Source organism: Amblyomma americanum, chromosome 3 (genome assembly GCF_052857255.1).
Source record: "Amblyomma americanum isolate KBUSLIRL-KWMA chromosome 3, ASM5285725v1, whole genome shotgun sequence".
Taxonomy (NCBI): Eukaryota; Metazoa; Arthropoda; class Arachnida; order Ixodida; family Ixodidae; genus Amblyomma; species Amblyomma americanum.
In genome coordinates this window covers 59,137,599-59,156,886 of record NC_135499.1, presented here as the reverse complement: position 1 = coordinate 59,156,886, position 19,288 = coordinate 59,137,599, and the positions used below count along the sequence as shown (strand labels likewise).

Here is a 19,288-nt window from a genome sequence, read left to right as displayed (position 1 = left end):
GGTTATTGAGGGCGCCGGACGTAGCACGGTTATCCTCCACTCTTTTAAGGAGAAAGCCTTTAATAGCTCATTCTCCCGTCCGTCGGTCCGGAGTTGCATCCAGCGCCCGGGGTGACTGATCGACGAGCGCAGCTGCCAAAATGTTAAGGCGAAAGCCTGTAATGGCTGACGCTCGCGTTCGTCCGCCCGTTACGCTCTTGAACTCGATTAGAAATTTTTGTAGACGATGAGATTCGAACCACCATACTTCGATTCCGCAACCGAACGTGCTAACGACTACGCTACTTCCTGCCAACGCGTATGCAGTTCTCCTTGTCTAGGACCCTGAAGAGTGTTCGCAGAAAGGCGTCGAATCAGACGGATGCCTCCCAAATGCCCTCCAGTATCTCCAACATTTAAGATTCACAAACAATTCTGTACTTAAAATCTTCACCACACCTCAGTTACACAAGCAGAAACACCGTGCTAAAGGCTTTCGCCTCACCGCACCGCAATTGCCCCCCTGAATTTTTCAAGCTAGCCATGCGAATACGGCAACACCTTTGAACTAAGAGAACGAAAATATGACGTTTACAACCATGCGCCATTTCAATTCGTGGAACCTGCTTCCCTCTTTGGCTTCCCCCTTTGCTTCCCGCTTTTATATTATATAATAATATTATCTCGATTACGTCGATTTTAGGACAAAACATCTGCCAATGATCTTCAGTCATCGCTTGCCATCGAAACCGGTCCAATGTCGAACAAAAGCTAGGATTGAAAAAAATGCCCACGTAATCATATGATGTCATGCGACAAATGTTTATTGGCTGTAATGGTTACATATTTCGCTTGCACATTAATTGCCTCCCCATCGTGTCTTTGACTCCTTTTTTGTCGTCTGTTTTTCGTTCCGCTTCTGCGTGGGCTTCGGTGGGAGCAGGTGGCTGGGTGGAGGGTAACGCTCTTGGAGGATAAAAGTGGGTGCAGCCTTGTAGGGTTTAAGTGTGGGTAGGTAATTAAAGGACTCCTTTCACTCCTTGGCTGAAGCCTCGTCTTCGGCTTCACATGGTCCATGTCGTTTGGTGGGGGAAGAGGAGGTAAGTGCGTGATGGGGGCTGCTTTTAACCGGTGCCGGCTTCTCTCACCGATGCCTTAAGACGTCGCTCTTTGAGGGGAATTTAGCTCTCACTGTTAATGCGCTAAAAAAGGATGACATTCCAAAATCCTCTTTCCTCATGGTGGCTTACGCAGTACCAATAGCTTTTCATGGGCAGGAACAAGAAAATTAGTTAATATTCCAATGCAAGAGAAACTACCGGCCAACACTGCCGACAGTTTACCCCTGCTTGGTGTTCGCACGAAATCATGCGCGCTGCAGAACAGACGCAACAGAACCGGGACTATGCATATTAAAGGTTGTCATATAAGTGATAAAAGACAGTGCTGTTTTGGCCAGCAATGAACGCATGCAGTGCAATGTCACTGACCTCTCCGCAGACGAATGTGCCACGGTGCGGCAAACCTTTTGTTACCTCTACAAGCACTCTCACATGAGGTGCGATAAACGTCACAAACTGTGATATAAAGTTTTACTCATGATTCCAGAAATCATGCCAGTTCCTGCCGAGCATGTTGTATACTTCCCATTAAAAGACCGTTTCATTTTGGCCTCGTGCAATCTGAAGTGCTCAGGAACGTCATCTGTCAGCTTATGTTGGTGTTTGGTCACTCAAATCCGGCAGCAGAGAAGAACCAGACACAAGGAAGAAACACAAAGATGTTTTAAATGATCATGCATTAGCTAGGTCATTAATCTACCTTATGTTGGTGTTCTCCACTTTGCGTCACAAATCTATATTTCTCCACCTTATGATATCGCAACCGCTGTGGAATAACGCACGATTGCCTACAGGCACCTTCTCTTCACTCATGCAAGCATATTGACCTCATTATTTACTTCAAGACGCCCAGGCGACTTTGTGGTTATAGTTTTTGGTTGCTTACACGATAGAAGCGGATTTGAAACCGGCTGCGGTGGTCGCATTTTGTTGCAGACGAAAAGCTGGAGTCCCGTGTACTGTGCGATGTCAGTGCAAATTGAAATACCCCAGGTGGTCGAAATTATCCCGAGCGCAATACTACGACGCCCTTAATAGGCTGAGACGCTTTGGGATGTTAAACCCTATGAAATCGTAACAAAAACCATTATTAATTGTTATGGAGGCGGCTCCTGAAAAACGCGTTAGATCATTCCGCTACACTTTTTTGGCCTTGCCCCTACTGGTAGCGAAATCATTTCTGTGAGGAACGACACAAATATAGCGGGAAATCAAATATTCGTTCTACAAATCGCTACATCACAAAATCCGACAACCTGTTTTTGTAGAGAGCGACTACGATATATGCAATCAAAAATGTTTTTGAATAGGACGTGTGCATTCACTTCCTTTTTTGCATTTTTGCTCTTCCCCGCAATCGCAGCAGATTTCTCGACACACTAACGACGTATCTCTTGTTGAACACAGTGGTACTGGAAGACAGACAACAAAAGAGAGGTGCGCTATTGTAGAAAAAGGATACAACGTAGAAAAAACCTTTGCCACCAAACATAGCGTCGGGCTCAACGCTCTCGTGTAGGGCGCGCATTGCATCATTCTGAAGCATAACTATAGCCAACTCGGCCAACGCGATGCTTTGGTAGCTAGTTACTCTTTAGGCGGTGCCGATAAGGCTGTCTTGAGTGAATTACTTGGTTTCCCTGGTGTCGGGCACAAAAAGCAGTAAAACTCCTTCTAGGAGTAAACTTCTTGCTGTCACTAATGCACTGAGGTATAAAGGGAGAAAGAGGAAAGCAGAGCTTTATATAGGGATAGCAAGGTGTGGCGCTCCGTGCTCTTTTCCTAAGGAAGTACTAGAATAAGCGATAAGGATATATAATCTGGAGAGAATGGAGCATTCTCTAAAGCACGGAGGTGGCCTAAAAGTGGCGCAGAGGACTTTAACCATAGACAAAATTCAGATGTTGGCGTTAACAGACAACGGCGACATTTTCATTAGCAATATGGATGCACAAATCTTCACAAATCCGTACAGTAGCCAATATAATCAGAAAGTTAATGAGAGAAGCAGTAACGCACAGCAATGGGACATACCGGAAGTAAAGAAAGCATTCGAACGTCTGTTGAAGGTCGAAGGGGAGATTGTGAGAGAAAAACTAGTCATGCGTATTCTGCAAGACAAACTAGCCACCCTCTATACGCTGTCTTATGACGTCAAGGGTACCAGAAGCTTCGAAGAATGCTAACATTATCTTTATTCATAAGAGAGGTGACATCAAGGACTTGAAAAATTAAAGACCGATCAGCTCGCTGTCTGTTACCTACAACGTATTTACTAAGTTAATCGCTAATATAGTCTGGACAAGCTTAAATTTCAATCAAGCAAATGATCAGGCCGGCTTCCGTAACGAATACTCGACAATAGATGATATTCAGAGTATCAGACAGGTGATCGGGAGATGCGCAGGATATATTCAAACAATATATAAAGCCTTTATTGATTACGAGAAAGCATTTGACACAGTGGAAACCTCAGCAGTCATGCAGGCACTGCAGAATCAAGGTGCACAAGAGTGATGTGAAAATGTCCTCTCTGACATGGAAATAAGCACGGTTCTCGCTATCAGTCAAGTAATAGTGAAATGAACAGAATATAACCAACCCTTATAAGCCCTCATTGATTACGCGAAAGCATTTGACTCAGTGGAATTCTCAGCAGTCATGTAGGCATTGCGGTATCGGGGTGTAGAAGAACCTTATGCCAAAATACTGGAACAAATCTAGAATTACTGCACAGCTATCATATTCCTAATAAAGTCAGCAATAAAATTCCAATAATGAAGGGTGTCAGAGAGGGAGACACGATCTCGCCAATCCTATTTGCCACCTGTTTACAGAAGGTTTTCTGTGGTCTAGATTGGGAATAATTAGGGATAAGAGTAACTGAAGAATACCTGAGTAATTTGCAATTTGCTGATGATATTGGCTTGCTAAGTCATTCGGAATATGAATTACAAAACATTACAAATGTATTAGGCAGAGAAGAAAGGTGAGTCGAAAAATTAACATGCAGAAAACCAAAATAATGTCCGACAGTCTCGCAAGGGAATTTCACAATTTGTATCGAGGTGTTAAGAGTGGTAAGGGAGTACGCTAACTTAGGGCAGGTAGTGACCGTTGATCTGGATAATCAGAGGGAAATAAATAGAATAAGAATTGGGTGGAGTGCATATTGCAGCTTCTCTCAGATCATGCATGGCAGCATACCAATATCCCTCGAGAGAAACGTATAAAGCAGCTGTATCTTACCAATGTTCGCTTATGGGGCAGAAACATTGAGGCCAACGAAAAGGGTTAAGCTTAAGTTAAGGACAACGCAGGGAGCTACGAAAAAAAATGATACGTTTAACGTTAAGAGCCTGGAAGTGGGCAGAGTGAGGGAGGAAACAAAAGTCAGTTCATGACATCCTAGTCGAAATCGAGAGGAAGGAAAGGGCTTGGGTAGGGCGAGTAATGCGAAGGCAATACAAGCGCTGGTCCTTAAGAGTAACGCAGATGATTCCGAGAGAAGGCAAGCGTAGCAAGACGCGGAAGAAAGTTAAGTGGGCGGGTTAGATTAAGAATTTGGGGGGTAGTGTGGAAGCAGCTGAAAAATGGCAGGGTTGATTGGAGAGGCCTTTGCATTGCAATGGGCGTAGTAATGCTGATGATGATGGTGGATGCCTCGCGATCATCCGTTGCTTGCCTGTGACTCCGCGGGCGGTGTTAAGAGTCTCTGGATCCGGACCGGCTGCCATTGCAAACTGAACTTGCCAACGTTCAACGCTAGAACCTTATCCAGTCAGGCTAGCCTAGCAGTGCTGTTCGAGGAACTAGCGGGTATGAAATGGGATGTCATAGGGTTTAGTGAGGTTAAGAGGACAGATGAGGAGTACACTGTACTGCGGGGTGGGCACGTACTGCGTTCTCGTGGGTTAGCAGACAGACGAGAACTAGGTGTGGGATTTCTCATCAATCTAGATACTCCTGGCAACATAGAGCAGTTCTGCCGTATAAACGAGAGGGTGGCAGCTATCGTAATTGGGCATAATAAGAGGCACAGGCTGAAGGTGATGCAGGCCTGCATCACCTTCACCAGCCATGATGAGCAGATCATTGAAAGCTTCTATGAAGACGTGTAATCGGCAGTAAACAAAGTAAAATCACAGTACACTGTACCGATGACTTGAACGCGAAGGTAGACAAGAAGCAGGTCTGAGACCAGGCGGTAGACGACTATGGCATAGGCTCCAGGAATAGCAGCGGGGGAGTTATTTGTAGAGTTCGCAGAAAGAAATAATTTAAACATCATGAATACCTTCTCTCCGAAACGAAAGAACAGGAAGTGGACGTGGAAGAGCCACAATGGTTAGACTAGCAATGAAATAGACGGGATACTAAGCGCTCACCCTTGTATCGTGCAGGATGTCGAGGTCCTCGGAAAGGTGCGTTGTGGCAACCACAGTATGGTGAGGTCTCGAATTAGTTTAGACTTGAAGAGAGATCGGAAGAGGCCAGTGAAGCGGAAGACCTTTAATGAATTATCGGTAAGAGGGAAAGTAGAGGAATTCAGGATATCGCTGCAGAACAAATATTGGGCTTTAACTGAGGACGAGCATCGCAAAGTTCAAACAATGAACGGTAATCTGACAGCTATCATTACGGAGTGCGCAGTAGAAGTAGGCGGTAGGACGGTCTGACAGGACACCGACTGGCTATCTCAGGAGAAGAAAGATCTGATTAAGAAACGCCAAAGCATGAAAGCGTCTAACCCTACCGACAGAATCGAAGTGGCAGAGCTTTCAGTTTAATAAATAAGGGCAAGGTAGCCGGCATAAGGAAGTTCAATATGGACAAAATCGAGCATACTCTAAAGGTGGGTCTAAAAATCTGTTCCTTCATTTCGGGAAGAAGGTATTCATGATCCGTAAATTATTTCTCTGCGAACTCTGCTAATAACTCCCGCCCTGCTATTCTTGGAGCCTATGCCATAGTCCTCTACCGCCTGGTCTCGGGCCTGCTTCTTGCCTACCTTCGCATTCAAGTCATCTGTACGGTGTACTGTGATTTTACTTTGTTTATTGCCGATTACACGTCTTCATAGAAGCTTTCAACGATCTGCTCATCATGGCTGGATGCAGGCGCACAGGCCTGCATCACCCACGGAGGTAGCCTAAAAGCAGTGAAGACAAAAGTAGGCATACGTAAAACCAGACGTACGCGTTAAGAGACAAAGACGGCAATGTTATTAGCAATATAGAGAAGATAGCTCAAGTATCCGAAGAGTTCTACATAAATCTGAACAGTAGCCATCTTGGTCAGTTCATCTGCAGTCGCTGTAGGAACTGAGGGCCGAGGATTAAATGGTTTGTTCATAGAAGGTTGTGTCCAGGCACTATACACCAGGGTGGACAAATCCTGCTCTGGTGAAGGAGTGCGCATAGGTTCTGGCCACCGAGATCAGGCCGCACCCCAGGTCTGGGTGTGCAATTTTATCAACACGCGGAGATGTTTTTTAATAGCCGGTGGAGAATTACGCGATAGAGAGATTCGAGCTGCGGTCCTCTTGCAGGTGAGGTGGATGGTCTACCCATGCGCCATCGCTGCGAGGTAACGAAGGTATTCAGACGCGTCAGCAAAACTTCTAAAAGGGCCAAGTTCGTTTCTCCACGATTCGTCAGGTTCCGCAGCGGCTAGTCTACGGTCATTGAACTCGGTTGTGGCAGTTCGGAAGCGGGACGCAGTGCATGATTGAGCAGACATTCCGTCTGAGTACAATGTCAAGTCACGCTACATAAGGAGGGACAAGATGTTTGACGTCAGAAGGGATAGGCGATCCGAGTTAGACAGCAAAGAAAATTTGCAACTTTTTTTTTTCTCCATTCGCAAGGTTACTGCTGAAGTCGCCGCCGGTAGGGCATAGTGCAGTCCAACGTGTCAAATTATTTCATTACTTCGATTCGCGGACTTCACTGCGCTGCAGCCGGTGCTTGTCTTGCCAAAAGTTTCTCGTGCCCTTTCTTGAATGTGCCTCTGCATTTGCTCCTCACATAGCGGTATAACTGAATTCCCGCTTCAAATCAAAATGGAGTGTCTCTACAACTCTTGTCGCTGTAGAACTGCGCCGCTTTAATACGCGTTCGGTCACTGCGGGAACTGCGCATGAATTTCCGTGAGAGCCTGCAGCGGCGCAGCATTATCTCTCTCCGCACGCCGTTTGCAGATATAACAGGCCTCCTGTGCCAGACTGGAGCGCACGAATTCCTCTCAGTAGGCATGCCGGACTCCTGCGACTTCTTCATTGTGGCGTTTGCCACGAACCCGGCCCGGCCGCATCCCATCCACCCGCACATGGCGCTGATAGAGATCAGTTCAGGTGAGAACGTATCGAGTGCATTGCACGTTACTGCTTTGAGGTTCCTAGGCACATATGAAGCTACATGTGATGCCTGCAAACAAAAAATATAATTCCTGGCAATTTTTACTTTGCCTTCCCTGTTTTTGTATATGTGTACCAGTGTAGACCATTCATATCTTTGCCGTGTCGATATATGAGTCGTGCGCAGCGCCATCATTATTGTTACGCTGCTTACAGTAGGTGTGTATTATTCCATACATCTTATGAAGAAAAAAATATCACCATTGACATACTCAAAATCGCGAAGACTGAAGCAGCACTTAGGAGACTTTCCTTTGTCCTTGTTGCCTTCAGCGAATCTTGTAAGGAGTTTCCTCATTACCAAAGCCATACCCCATGTTCTCATCTCGGTGTTATGCAAAACATATGCTGTAGGTAGCATAGGAAGAAAGTCATACGGGCAGCAACGGGCGGGAGCAGCGGTATATATATATATATATATATATATATATATATATATATATATATATATATATATATATATATATATATATATATATATATATATATATATATATATATATATATATTTATATGGCAAGTGGCACCGATGGGGCGCGTCGAGTTTGCAAGGCATAGGCGAGACACAGCTGTCACGAGTGTAGGCATGAAACAACAACAACAACAACAATAATAATAATAATAATAATAATAATAATAATAATAATAATAATAATAATAATAATAATAATTGGTTTTTGGGGAAAGGAAATGGCGCAGTATCTGTCTCATATATCGTTGGACACCTGAACCGCACCGTAAGGGAAGGGATAAGGGAGGGAGTGAAAGAAGAAAGGAAGATAGGAAGAAAGCGGTGCCGTAGTGGAGGGCTCCGGAATGATTTCGACCACCTGGGGATCTTTAACGTGCACTGACATCGCACAGCACACGGGCGCCTTAGCGTTTTTCCTCAGCCGAATACATTTTTATTTGCTCACACTATCGCTCCGAACTCGGACCTAGAACAGGGGTGGGGCCCTGATACAAACAACGACAAAGCGAAACGCACACAAAGCTATACATCCTGGCATCAGGTGGGCTGTTTTGAGCAAAGCGAAATTAGTACACGCTACAAATTGGCGACAACGGTACACAACATCTTCAGCTTCTATCACTGTATACTTCAAGACGAGACCAGAATTGTTAGCGATTTCATGATATAAAAATATGCTCTGGAAAATTATTCCAGTGGGACGCACTTGCGGGCTAGTCTTTCATTTTGGAGGAAGGTTCAAGATTCGAGAAGTTTTAGTCAATGACAACAAGAAAATTTGTACACAGATATTTGGACCGATAGCCAATTAGGGCATAGTCAGCGGTCCAGCACAAATAATATAATGTAGGTTAGCCGTTACATACACATTGAAGGAAATTAATGTTGTAGGCTTGCTTCGACTCTGAGAAAATGTCGCTTGCACGTAAGTTTAAAATTTCCGGCTTGTTTAATTTCATTTGGCAACGAGTTCCCAATTTTCGCTCCTGTAAATTCTATTCGCCTTTCTCCATACACATTGTGAAAAATAGGAAGATGAAAATTTCCATTACTGGCTTGCCTAGTGTTGCGGACGGGTATACTGAATGTACAAAGAGTTAGGAGGTAGTTGGTGTTTATAATGCTGTTAACAACAACAGATCTTTTGTAGTTCCTCGCATGCGGGAGGTGCAGGGTTTGATCCCCAGTGCCGCCGGGTACCCACCGGCGATTCAATGGGTACAAGCTTTCCCCTGCCTGGTGGTCGGCTTCTTTAGGGTGAGATGCTTGGGAAATGAGTCTTTGACCCCACATTGTGCAATTACAACTACCTTGTGCCATGGCGCTCTTTAGCTGCAGATGGCCTTGCGCCATAAAAAAATGCAGTCACGTAAGGTTGAAAATCTCATGATTTCCAGTGTGCCAAAAATATTACTGCAATAACTATCCGAACGAGGTAATACGATGGTTTTCAAAGCGCGGTTTTGTAGTCTCAACAGTGGTGATAAACGCGCTTTGTATGTTGTTCCCCATGACTCACTGCAGTAACTCAGATGACTGCGACACAATGAAAGATAAAGTGATTTCAGCCTAGGGCGCGGAAAGTGCCGCCGTGCTTTTGCCAAAGTGAAACAACCGTACGCAACATTTTACGTACCGTACGAAAACAATAGAAACAATATGAGTAGAAAAAACAAATGCAAGAAAAGGCAAAACTATTCAATAGCCTCTAAAAACCGTTTGAAGGGAAAAGAGCGCGTAAAGCCAGGTAAAAAATTCCAGAATTCGATTACACGCGGTACGAAACTGTACTTAAAAGTATCCATGCGGGCAAAACAAGGAGTGATGTTTAGCCTGTGGTGACTTCTAGTTTTAGATGGTATAGCTGGAATTGGATTATCATTTGCAGAGGTCCAGCAAGAAGAGTTAATAATACAATGCATAAATTTTGAAGACTCAGCCTTTCGTCGAGCTGAGAGCAGTTGCAGGCCCAGTGATGAAAGTGCTGTGGAAGGCGAGAAATTCCTACCAAACCTGTGGTATCCGAAACGAGTGGCTTCTTTCTAGACTGCCTCGATTTGGTTAATTTCGCGTTGTTTATGTGCGTTCTAAACAGGAGAGGCGTATTCAAGTAGCGGACGGATTAGCGACTTATACATTAGTAGTTTCGTATCTCTATAGGAGCAGCTTTTATTGTGCGACGCAGATATCCCAACTTTTAAGCCCCTTTGAGGTTATTAAATCTATATGTTTGGACCATGACACGTTGGGTTTAAAAAGAGGACCAATGTATCTGTATTGATTTCCGCTCTGGAGGGGGGTACTGTTAATTTTGTAAGTAAACACGGAAGGTGCCGTTCTATTAATGAAAGTCATAACAACGGTTTTGCGGATGTAAATTGTCCATTGCCATGTGTCGCACCAAGAGCTAAATTCTGAGAATGATTTATGAAGATGTAAGTGGTCATCAAGGCATGTAATTTTGTGATATAACACGCAGTCATCAGCATACAGACGTAGGTTAGAGGTGATGTCACAAGGTAAGTCATTTACAAAAACCAAGCAAAGCAAGGGACCGAATACAGAACCCTGTGGAACTCCCGAGGGCACGTCTGCTACTCTAGAATTTGTTCCGTTGAAAGACAGAAATTGAGAACGATTAGAAAGAAAACTTGAAATCCAGTTGAGAAGGCAGGGGTTGTTCAGGATGGTGTTAAATTTATAAATCAGTTTCGAGTGGATCACTGTATCGGACGCCTTCGAAAAGTCAATGAATGTTGGGTCTGTTTCATTGCCTGCATCAAGGTTATTGCAAATATCATGAGTGAGTTCATTAAGTTTTGTCAAAGTGCTGAAACCGCGTCGAAAGCCATGCTGAGCATTTGTTAATAAATGACGTGATTACACACACTATGTAGAGACTTTGCCAAAAGGAACCAGTTTGCATGGTTTGCTTCTCCCTCATATAGTGGAGCCTCAACGGCTTCCCTAAAATCGAAAAGGTATTGGAAGGTGGGGAAAAGGGTTCTCTTACCTCACAATGATTTACAATGATTTACGCTAAAACTGCTCCGCTATACAAAGGAGAAGCAAACCGGGCAGCCTAGTTACTTTTGTCAAAGACTGTGCCTGTTCCTTCCAAGCTGGGTCACAATCAAATGTAACCCTTAAATATTTTAAGGAAAACACATTTTCAATAACATCGTTTTCAACACCTATAGAAAAAAACACTTGAATCAACAGCCCTTGTTTTGAGCAAAATTACCATATTTGGTGTTTTTCAGCGTTTAAATCTAGATGATTATTAAGAAGCCAAGTCGAACTGCGGAAGAGTTCACTTTTTATGCGATTTTTCAATGCCTGAAGCGAGCTACCAGTAAAGGCAAGTGCAGTGTTATCCACATACATCAAAAATTGAAAACACTGGAGTGCATTCGGGAGGTCATTAATAAAGAGTGAAAATAAATGAGGCCCCAGAACTGATCCTTGTGGTACACCACATGTAATATGTCGGTATGTGGACTTGAACTGCTGATGACAACTTGCTGCGTGAGGATAGGTAACTTGTAAATAATTCGTTTTCTGCAACGTACACCGTACGGTTCCAGTTTTATTAAAAGAATGGAATGTGAAAAACTATCGAAAGCTTTATTATGTCTGTAAATATGCTATATATGGTTATGAAGAGCAGATGAAATAAGTTGTGAAAGAGTAAATACAGCCGAAGACGTGGACCTATTAAAGACAAAGCCATACTGTAAGGACAAATACTACTATTGGTATCAATAAGCGTTTTGAGTTGAGCAGATATTAATTTTTCAAAAAGCTTAATAATGACACTCAGTACAGACATTGGCCTTTACCTGGTCTGGTTGTTAGGGTCACAAGCTTTATATATTGAAACAACTTTTTCAGTTTTTAAAGTATCGGGGTATAAGGTAGTCTATCGCGTTATTCAATATTTTGCATAATGGAATACAAAGCAAGTCAATATTTTCTTTGATTATCTTGACCTGTATGCCATCTGGCCCTGCCGCTTTGTTCGTGGTCATGTTTGCTAGAATAGTTTTATCTTCTTCGCTAGTAATGGTTGAAAAAATAAATTCAGGATTAACAACTCGAGATATGCCTGATGTCATTGGTACTAACGAAGTAGGTTGCGCTATGTTGTGACCGTAGGTTATGAATAATTAAACTGGTTGGTAGTCTTTATTAACAAGTTATCAGGAACGATATCTTTGAACTGCTCCAGTAACTGTCCTCACGATATTAAATACTTGTTCCTTTCCTTGACGATTAACCAAATTAGTATAATACAATTTCTTTGATTTCCTCATCAATGCTACAGATTTTTTTTCTGCAGTACTTAAAGTGTCCTACCTAGTAAGAAGCGCTGTTCTGTTGTTTTTGAGTTTATTGAAGTATGAATCCTTTTCTTTCAATACTGCGAGTATTTTCTCAGTTATCCAAGGACATATGGCTCGCTTATAGTTGCGCCGCGAATGCTCCCGCGTTTACTTGGTAATGGCATTAGAAATAGTAGTTACGAAGTTAGCAAATTCTCTATGAACGTCTCTGTAATACAGATTTTCGAAATGAACACATTCATGTAAATGTCTGATGTGTGCGTAGTCCACCTGAAAAAAATATGTCGGTACGGTGATTACAATTGGAAATGAGACTCAAGTATGGCAGGAATAAAAAAGTGGAACAGTGATCACTAATAGTTAGGTTACAAATACCAGCACAGACGTTCTTATTGCGATTGCATAAAATGCGTTAAATAATTGTTGCAGACTCATGAGCGATTCTAGTGGGCACATTGATAACATTGTTGATATTGAGCGATTCCAACAAAACTATATAATTGGGGCAATCATCCTTTGATGCCCAAATATTGAAATCACCAAATCAGGAACTATTACTAAGGGAATATTAAAATACATCAGAGCAACCAGAATGGATTTCATAACATATATGAATTGACTTGTGCACAAGATTGGCGGGCGATATACTACGCCTCGTATGGCATCTATGTTAAGGCGAATAAAAAGTTCTTTCATGGTTTTAGAACTTCGGGAGGAATCAGTGAGCTGTTGATGATCTACGCTGATTTTAATAAAAAGAGCGACGCCACCACCTTGTGCGGTGCTTTGTCTCGGTAAAGGTAGTGTTGTGTAATCAGCAATGCAGGGTATCTCTCCTTTCTCAAGCGGGTTAACTGTTACAGCAGTAAGATCGTATTGAAAAGAATGTTGCGATAAATGTACACTAAGCTGGTCTAGATTATTATTTATGCTGCAGTCATTGCAGTGCAGAGTGGAAAGCCTTTCATTCTCCTGACATTTAGCGTTGACTTCTTCAATAGAAAAGGCCATGATTCCGACTACCTGAGCAAAATCATCGCCACAGGTTACATGCAGGACACGCGAGTGGTCTGTCTTGCGCATTGATGTTTTTATGCAATAGAAACTGTGCAAAATGGACGAGGACAGGAGATGAAGAAACACCCTGTGGCCTTGCTGGGGTGTTCAATAGGGGAACAAATTCCGCCGCTGTGGCTCAGTGGTTATGGCGTTCAGCTGCTGACACGAAAGACGCGGGTTTAATTCCGGCTGCGATGGTCGAACTTCGATGGAGGCGAAATTCTAGAGGCCCGTGTACTGTGCGATGTCAGTGCACGTTGAAGAACCCCAGGTGGTCGAAATTTCCGGAACCCTTCACTACGGCGTCCCTCATAGCCTGAATCGCTTTGGGACGTTAAACCCACATAAACCAAACCAATAGGGCAACAAGCTAAACGATGGGGTCGCCAGGACGCTTTCAGTTGCTTTGTTGGAAAGACATAGCATTCCTCTTTGCCTCGATATGATTCTGAACATAGGTTGGGTTTTCGGGCCTGTTTGTATGACCAGCTAGACCGTGTTATTTTGTTTCCAAGCCACCTTTATTCCTTGGAAGGATTGAAACCATTATGCCTTTATACCCCTGCGCATCCTCTTAGGCCGCATTTTCTTGTTGTCACACATGTGACACACTTCGTCTTAATGCCATTGTCTTCAGGTTTTCGTCTTGAAAAAAACAAGTTCTCACTCCAAAGAAATTACCGGATTGGTCGAAAGCGTGATGCAATCATCATCACCGCCAAATGTTAAAATTAGAGGACTAAAATGTTCGATTACCTTTCACTGAATTATTATATAAGATTGTGCTAACCCGTCCTACTGTGGCGTAGGAGAATCAAACAGACATCATTGCCTGGTGTCCACGATTATCTTTCACCAGGCCCGCTCAGCCAGGTCTAAACCATAGTGTGCGCCGACTGCGCAGAATCTCCTCTGCCCGCACACTGCGCGTAAACTGGCGCGAGTCGTCTTTTTCTTCGGACGGGCCATCGTAGCACGCGGTAGTCCACTACAGTACTATTCTACACTATTACACTAACAAATCGTCTTTAATTTAACAATAAGCCCCACGAATGCGCCTCATTTTAGACCGTAATCCCGTTATCCGCCCAGTAATTCATGCCCTGAAATATTTTATCGGGTGGGCCTATTTCTAAAATATTGAGGGTCGTTTGTGGTGTGTTGGCGTGGGCCAACTGCGAAATGTTATCGCATTTTCTTTTATAAGAAGATAGTTAAGAAGACCTCTAGGTTTTTCTTGTATTTCATCTTCTCTCAGGCTTTGCGCGGATTTTTAGTTTCAATCGCTTTTTTAGAGCTGTTATCCCAGTCACTTCTTAGTTGTGTAGTTTGTAGGCTTCTTTTTGTTTATTTCTTGCACTTTTGCATTGTCACAGTTTTATTTCTGTTTGTTGCAGCTAAGTGTTTTTGTTTTGGTTTATGAGGCTTTAACGTCCCAAAGTGACTCAGGCTATGAGGGACGCCGCAGTGAAGGGCTTCGGAAATTTCGACCACTTGGGGTACTTTAACGTGCACTGACATTGCACAGTACACGGGCCTCTAGAACTTCGCCTCCATCGAAATTCGACCGCCGCGGCCGGGATCGAACCCGCGTCTTTCGGGCCAGCAGCCGAGCGTCGTAACCACTCAGCCACGGCGGCGGCTGCTAAGTGTTTTTATTACAAATCTTGCATTGTTCGTTTCTTTTTCGCTTGTTGCCCTTCGCTTAATATTAATAATAATAATTGGCTTTTGGGGAAAGGAAATGGCGCAGTATCTGTCTCATATATCGTTGGACACCTGAACCGCGCCGTAATGGAAGGGATAAAGGAGGGAGTGAAAGAAGAAAGGAAGAAAGAGGTGCCGTAGTGGAGGGCTCTGGAATAATTTCGACCACCTGGGGGTCTTTAACATGCACTGACATCGCACAGCATACGGGCGCCTTAGCGTTTTGCCTCCAATAAAACGCAGCCGCCACGGTCGGGCTCGAACCCGGGAACTCGGGATCAGTAGCTGAGCGCCTAACCACTGAGCCACCGCGGCGGGTAATTGTTGCCCTTCTCCTCAACCCCCACAAGTTTTCTGCTTTTCGTGTAGGTAACGTTTAAAAAGGTGACGACTCGTATGGTTATTGCCTTGTTTCACCTTTGTAGAACCTTGCGCACGCTTATCTCTGTCTTCTTTTGCTTGTAAAGTCTCTGTCACCATATAAAAAGTGCAGTTAGGTTGTCATCGAAAATAAAGTCATTAGATTTGTCGCAGTTGTGTCCACATCTTGTCCTTGGCCATTGTTCGCCAGCGGTGATTTTCTCACAGTTAGTTACTCGGCTTAGCAAATGTCTGTGCAGGTTAGGTCTAAGGGCTCACGTTTGTGTGTTACGAATGTAACTACCGTTTTGTTTGCGTTTAAGGACGTGCGCAATTGCGAACGCCAATCATTAATTGTGGAAAAATATATATTTAAGATTTATTGATCGTCTGCTGGTATCAATTCCGTATAATTCTCTCAGTGATCCGCACATAGTCTAGCTCTAACAGGGCAACATTCGATCGTGTTGTTGATATAAATTAAGAATAAAAGTTGCCCCTGGTTGGAGTCCTGTGTCACCCCTTAAATGTCTTCTTGTTGCTCTGACTGTTGACAAGTCAATGCTCATAAGCTGCTGGTGTTTTTTTAAAGCCGCTACCCAGTCAACAATATTATTTCTTTGCTAGGAATGATTTTATTTCAGTGCTAGTTTTCTATGACACACTTTATGAATCCCCTACTATCGCAAATTTGGCACTGATCATGTGTGGTTTGTGCCAGCTGCGTAACCGTTAAAGGCCCGTCGGGAACTCATGTTTAAAATCGCTGAGATTGTTATTTCCGGATAATAACCCTCGGATGTATTTAAGGACATGTTTTTAGACTTTAAACACGGTTGGTGAAAGTGCAATTGGTCTGTAAACAGGGACTCGACTCCGAAACTTTTTTTGAGCTGGGGGGGGGGGGGGGGGGGGGCGTCTTCGAGCTTTTTTGTTATTTATTTATTTAACGCTCATTTACATAATAAATTTTATATTTTTATTGTTTCTTAATTTCTCATGTTCAAAGGTTGATGGAACCTGTCATGTTGTGGTTACGACACTCCAGCATTCAGGAAGACAATGAAAAGGCTCCCTAAAGAAACTGTTTAAGCGGCTGACTAGCGCCCACTAAGAACTCCAAGGGGGGTGCGGCCCCCTCTGGAAAAATGTTAGGGGGGGGGGGGGGAGGCGTCGACCAGCACCCTTGCCCCCCTGTCTTATTTCGAGGTCCCTGTCGGTAAATATATACTAACATCGAATCCGCGCCTTTTATTATAATTATTATCTTGCTAATTCGCCAGTCTCCAGGGACTGCATTTCTTGAAATGGAATTTTCAGAAATGAGAAATACTGTACTGGCCATTTTGCATAAATTTTAAAAACGCATTCAAAATTTTGCCGGGACAAATACCTTTGTTAACATTTAACTCAAGCCGGCCAAAAGTTCGCTCAACAAATAGAGATATGTCTTCCGGGTATTGGGATCTTCAAGCATTGGCTTTCCATCGTCTTTAGTGCAGGCACTCAGAAAAAAATTGTTTCATGTATTACCAATGAAGGACTTTTAGTCTGTCTCACCATGATGTAATTCCAGCGCGTCACATGATTCACCCTGGAGCGCCAACTGCCTCCAACACATTCTTGGCTACTTTTGTAGAGAATTTTGCAGAGTTAAATTGGAAAACTTGTGCTTTGACTCCCTAATACGAGAGCCCAGCTCTCCTATCTGTTTGTGAATGTGAGTAGGTAACACTGAATTTAGCATCTGGTACCTTTTTCTTCAACCTTCCATTTTCCTGTCAAGACGAATTATTTCTGGCGTTATCCAAGCGTTAGGAAGTCACCTGTATTTTGTCTTTAACGGCACAACGTTCCTCATACCTTTGTAGCCACAGCGGTTGCTCAGTGGTTACGGTATTCGGTTGCTGACCCGAAAGACGCGGGTTCGATTCCCGCCACGGCAGCTCGCATTCCGACGGAGGCGGGATGCTAAAGGCCTCCTTACTGGACTATGTCAGCGCACGTTAAAGAACTCGAGGTGGTCGAAATAATCCGGAGCCCTCCACAACGGTGTTCCTCATAGCTAAAGTCGGTTTGGGTCGTTAAACCCCACGAAACCAAAAACCCGTCACACACTTTTGAACACGCTCTTTGAAGACGCTCACATTGACACTTGGATTAAAACGAATATTGCAAACAAAGTCTCTCGTAGTGAAGCTAGCTCTCCGGTAGTTTCATAGAATCTAATTCAATTACACTTGGCGTTTACGATATTGAAGTTGCTTGTATAACGCAGCCAGGAAGCTGAACGAAGGCATCGCAAGCAGGAACGTTTCATGAGGAGAACTCTCGCATTAAAGAAGCAAAGCTGGTTGGCAGCAATGTATGTACAGCCGGCTCAATCTTTAGGTGGTGTTATAGTATTGTAAAGGGGTGAGCTTAGAAGCGAATGCCGAAACGGGTCACCGACATGCCCTAACGACGGCGCGGGAAGAGCGCCCCGTAAAACGAGAGTACACGTTGCTAGCGGGAGTCAGACTGGCCCCTCTCCTTGAAAAGCGGGGGAGCGTTTATTATCTTTTCCCTTTCTCCCGTGCAGCTGGGTGCCGCTGAGAAGGCGCCTGTGGTGTCCTTGGCGTCTGCTGCCTAGGGGAATCGTCACACCCCTCCCTTTGTTGTGAAGCCTGCTGCACGGCACTAGGGACGAGCCGTGTCTTGTTTACGCCTCTACAGTCCGTAGTAGATAACAGGCTTCCGGACCCGGGTAGACCGGCGAAGCTAGGGGTGCAAAGGGGCCGCACTTGACCTGCTGTTGCCGCGCCGAGGCTGTTGTAGATGGCTCGGTGCTTAATGAGCAGCGAGGTGGGGACAGCTGTTCCGTGTCCGTTGTCGCTGCCACTGCAGGAAGAGGCTCCTCGTCGTCTGAGAGAACGCCGGGCGTCCTTCGCGGTCGCACGTGGTCCGCGTGCCTGTTCCGTCTTCGAGTTCTATTTGAAGCGACGAAGAACTTGTGGGATAGCGAACCGTTGCGGCAATCCAAGCTTGGCCTGGTCGGAAGTTTCTAACAAAGACGGGCTCGCCGGGCGAAGGCAAAAAGCTTCTGCGTGCGTTACTGACGCAGCGCATCTTTTGCTTCAATTGCTTGAAGTCCGCATGCGCCCTTAGGCCGGGGTGCATTCGCTGAATGGGCGTTTGCAGCTGCCTGCCCATTAAGAGCTCAGCGGGAGGGGACCCAGTGAAGGCGTGCGGTGTTGTTCTGTAGGAAAGCAGGATCCTGTCGATGTTTGTTTGGAAATCTCCAGGCGCCGCCTTCTTGAGTTTCCCCTTAATTGTTTGCACGACGCGTTCCGCTGCTCCGTTCGATGCTGGGTGGTATGGTGAAGCGTCGCAACTGAGAACGATTTGCTTGTAAGAATCGAAATGATGTAGTACCGGCGCAGAAGTCGGGAGAACTTTACTTTCTTTGAAAGCTTGTTCCTCTACGCTTGTCCACTTCCGAGGAGTTTCTTTTGTAAGTAGCAGATTCAAGGGCCGGAGAACTGTCGAAAGGATAGGCAGAAAACGCCTGTAACAATTAATGAGTCCAAGGTAGCTTTCAAGTTGCTTGACGTCCTTGGGACATGGAGCATTCACGACAGCTTCTATTTTCTTTGGTGTTGGCCTCAGTCCGTCTGCGTTTATGACATGGCCCAGGCACTCAACTTCTGTCTCTAGAAATGAACACTTCTCTAGCTTGAGCTTGAGGCCTGCTTCCTGTAGACGCTGCAGTACACTGGCTACGTTGCTCAAGTGATCTGCGTCGTCCAATCCCGTTACCAAGATGTCATCAAAGTACACGGTGACA

General features: G+C 44.5%; 1 protein-coding gene across 1 annotated transcript in view; it reads left to right on the top strand.

The window, feature by feature from the left end:
- The window catches only part of LOC144123748 (uncharacterized), a 117,819-nt gene that overhangs the window by 34,899 nt on the left and 63,632 nt on the right, over window positions 1-19,288 (top strand). The window contains exon 7 of the mRNA XM_077656514.1: window positions 7,303-7,455. Coding sequence (XP_077512640.1) covers window positions 7,303-7,455 — 153 coding nt within the window. The remainder of the gene's footprint in view (window positions 1-7,302; window positions 7,456-19,288) is intronic.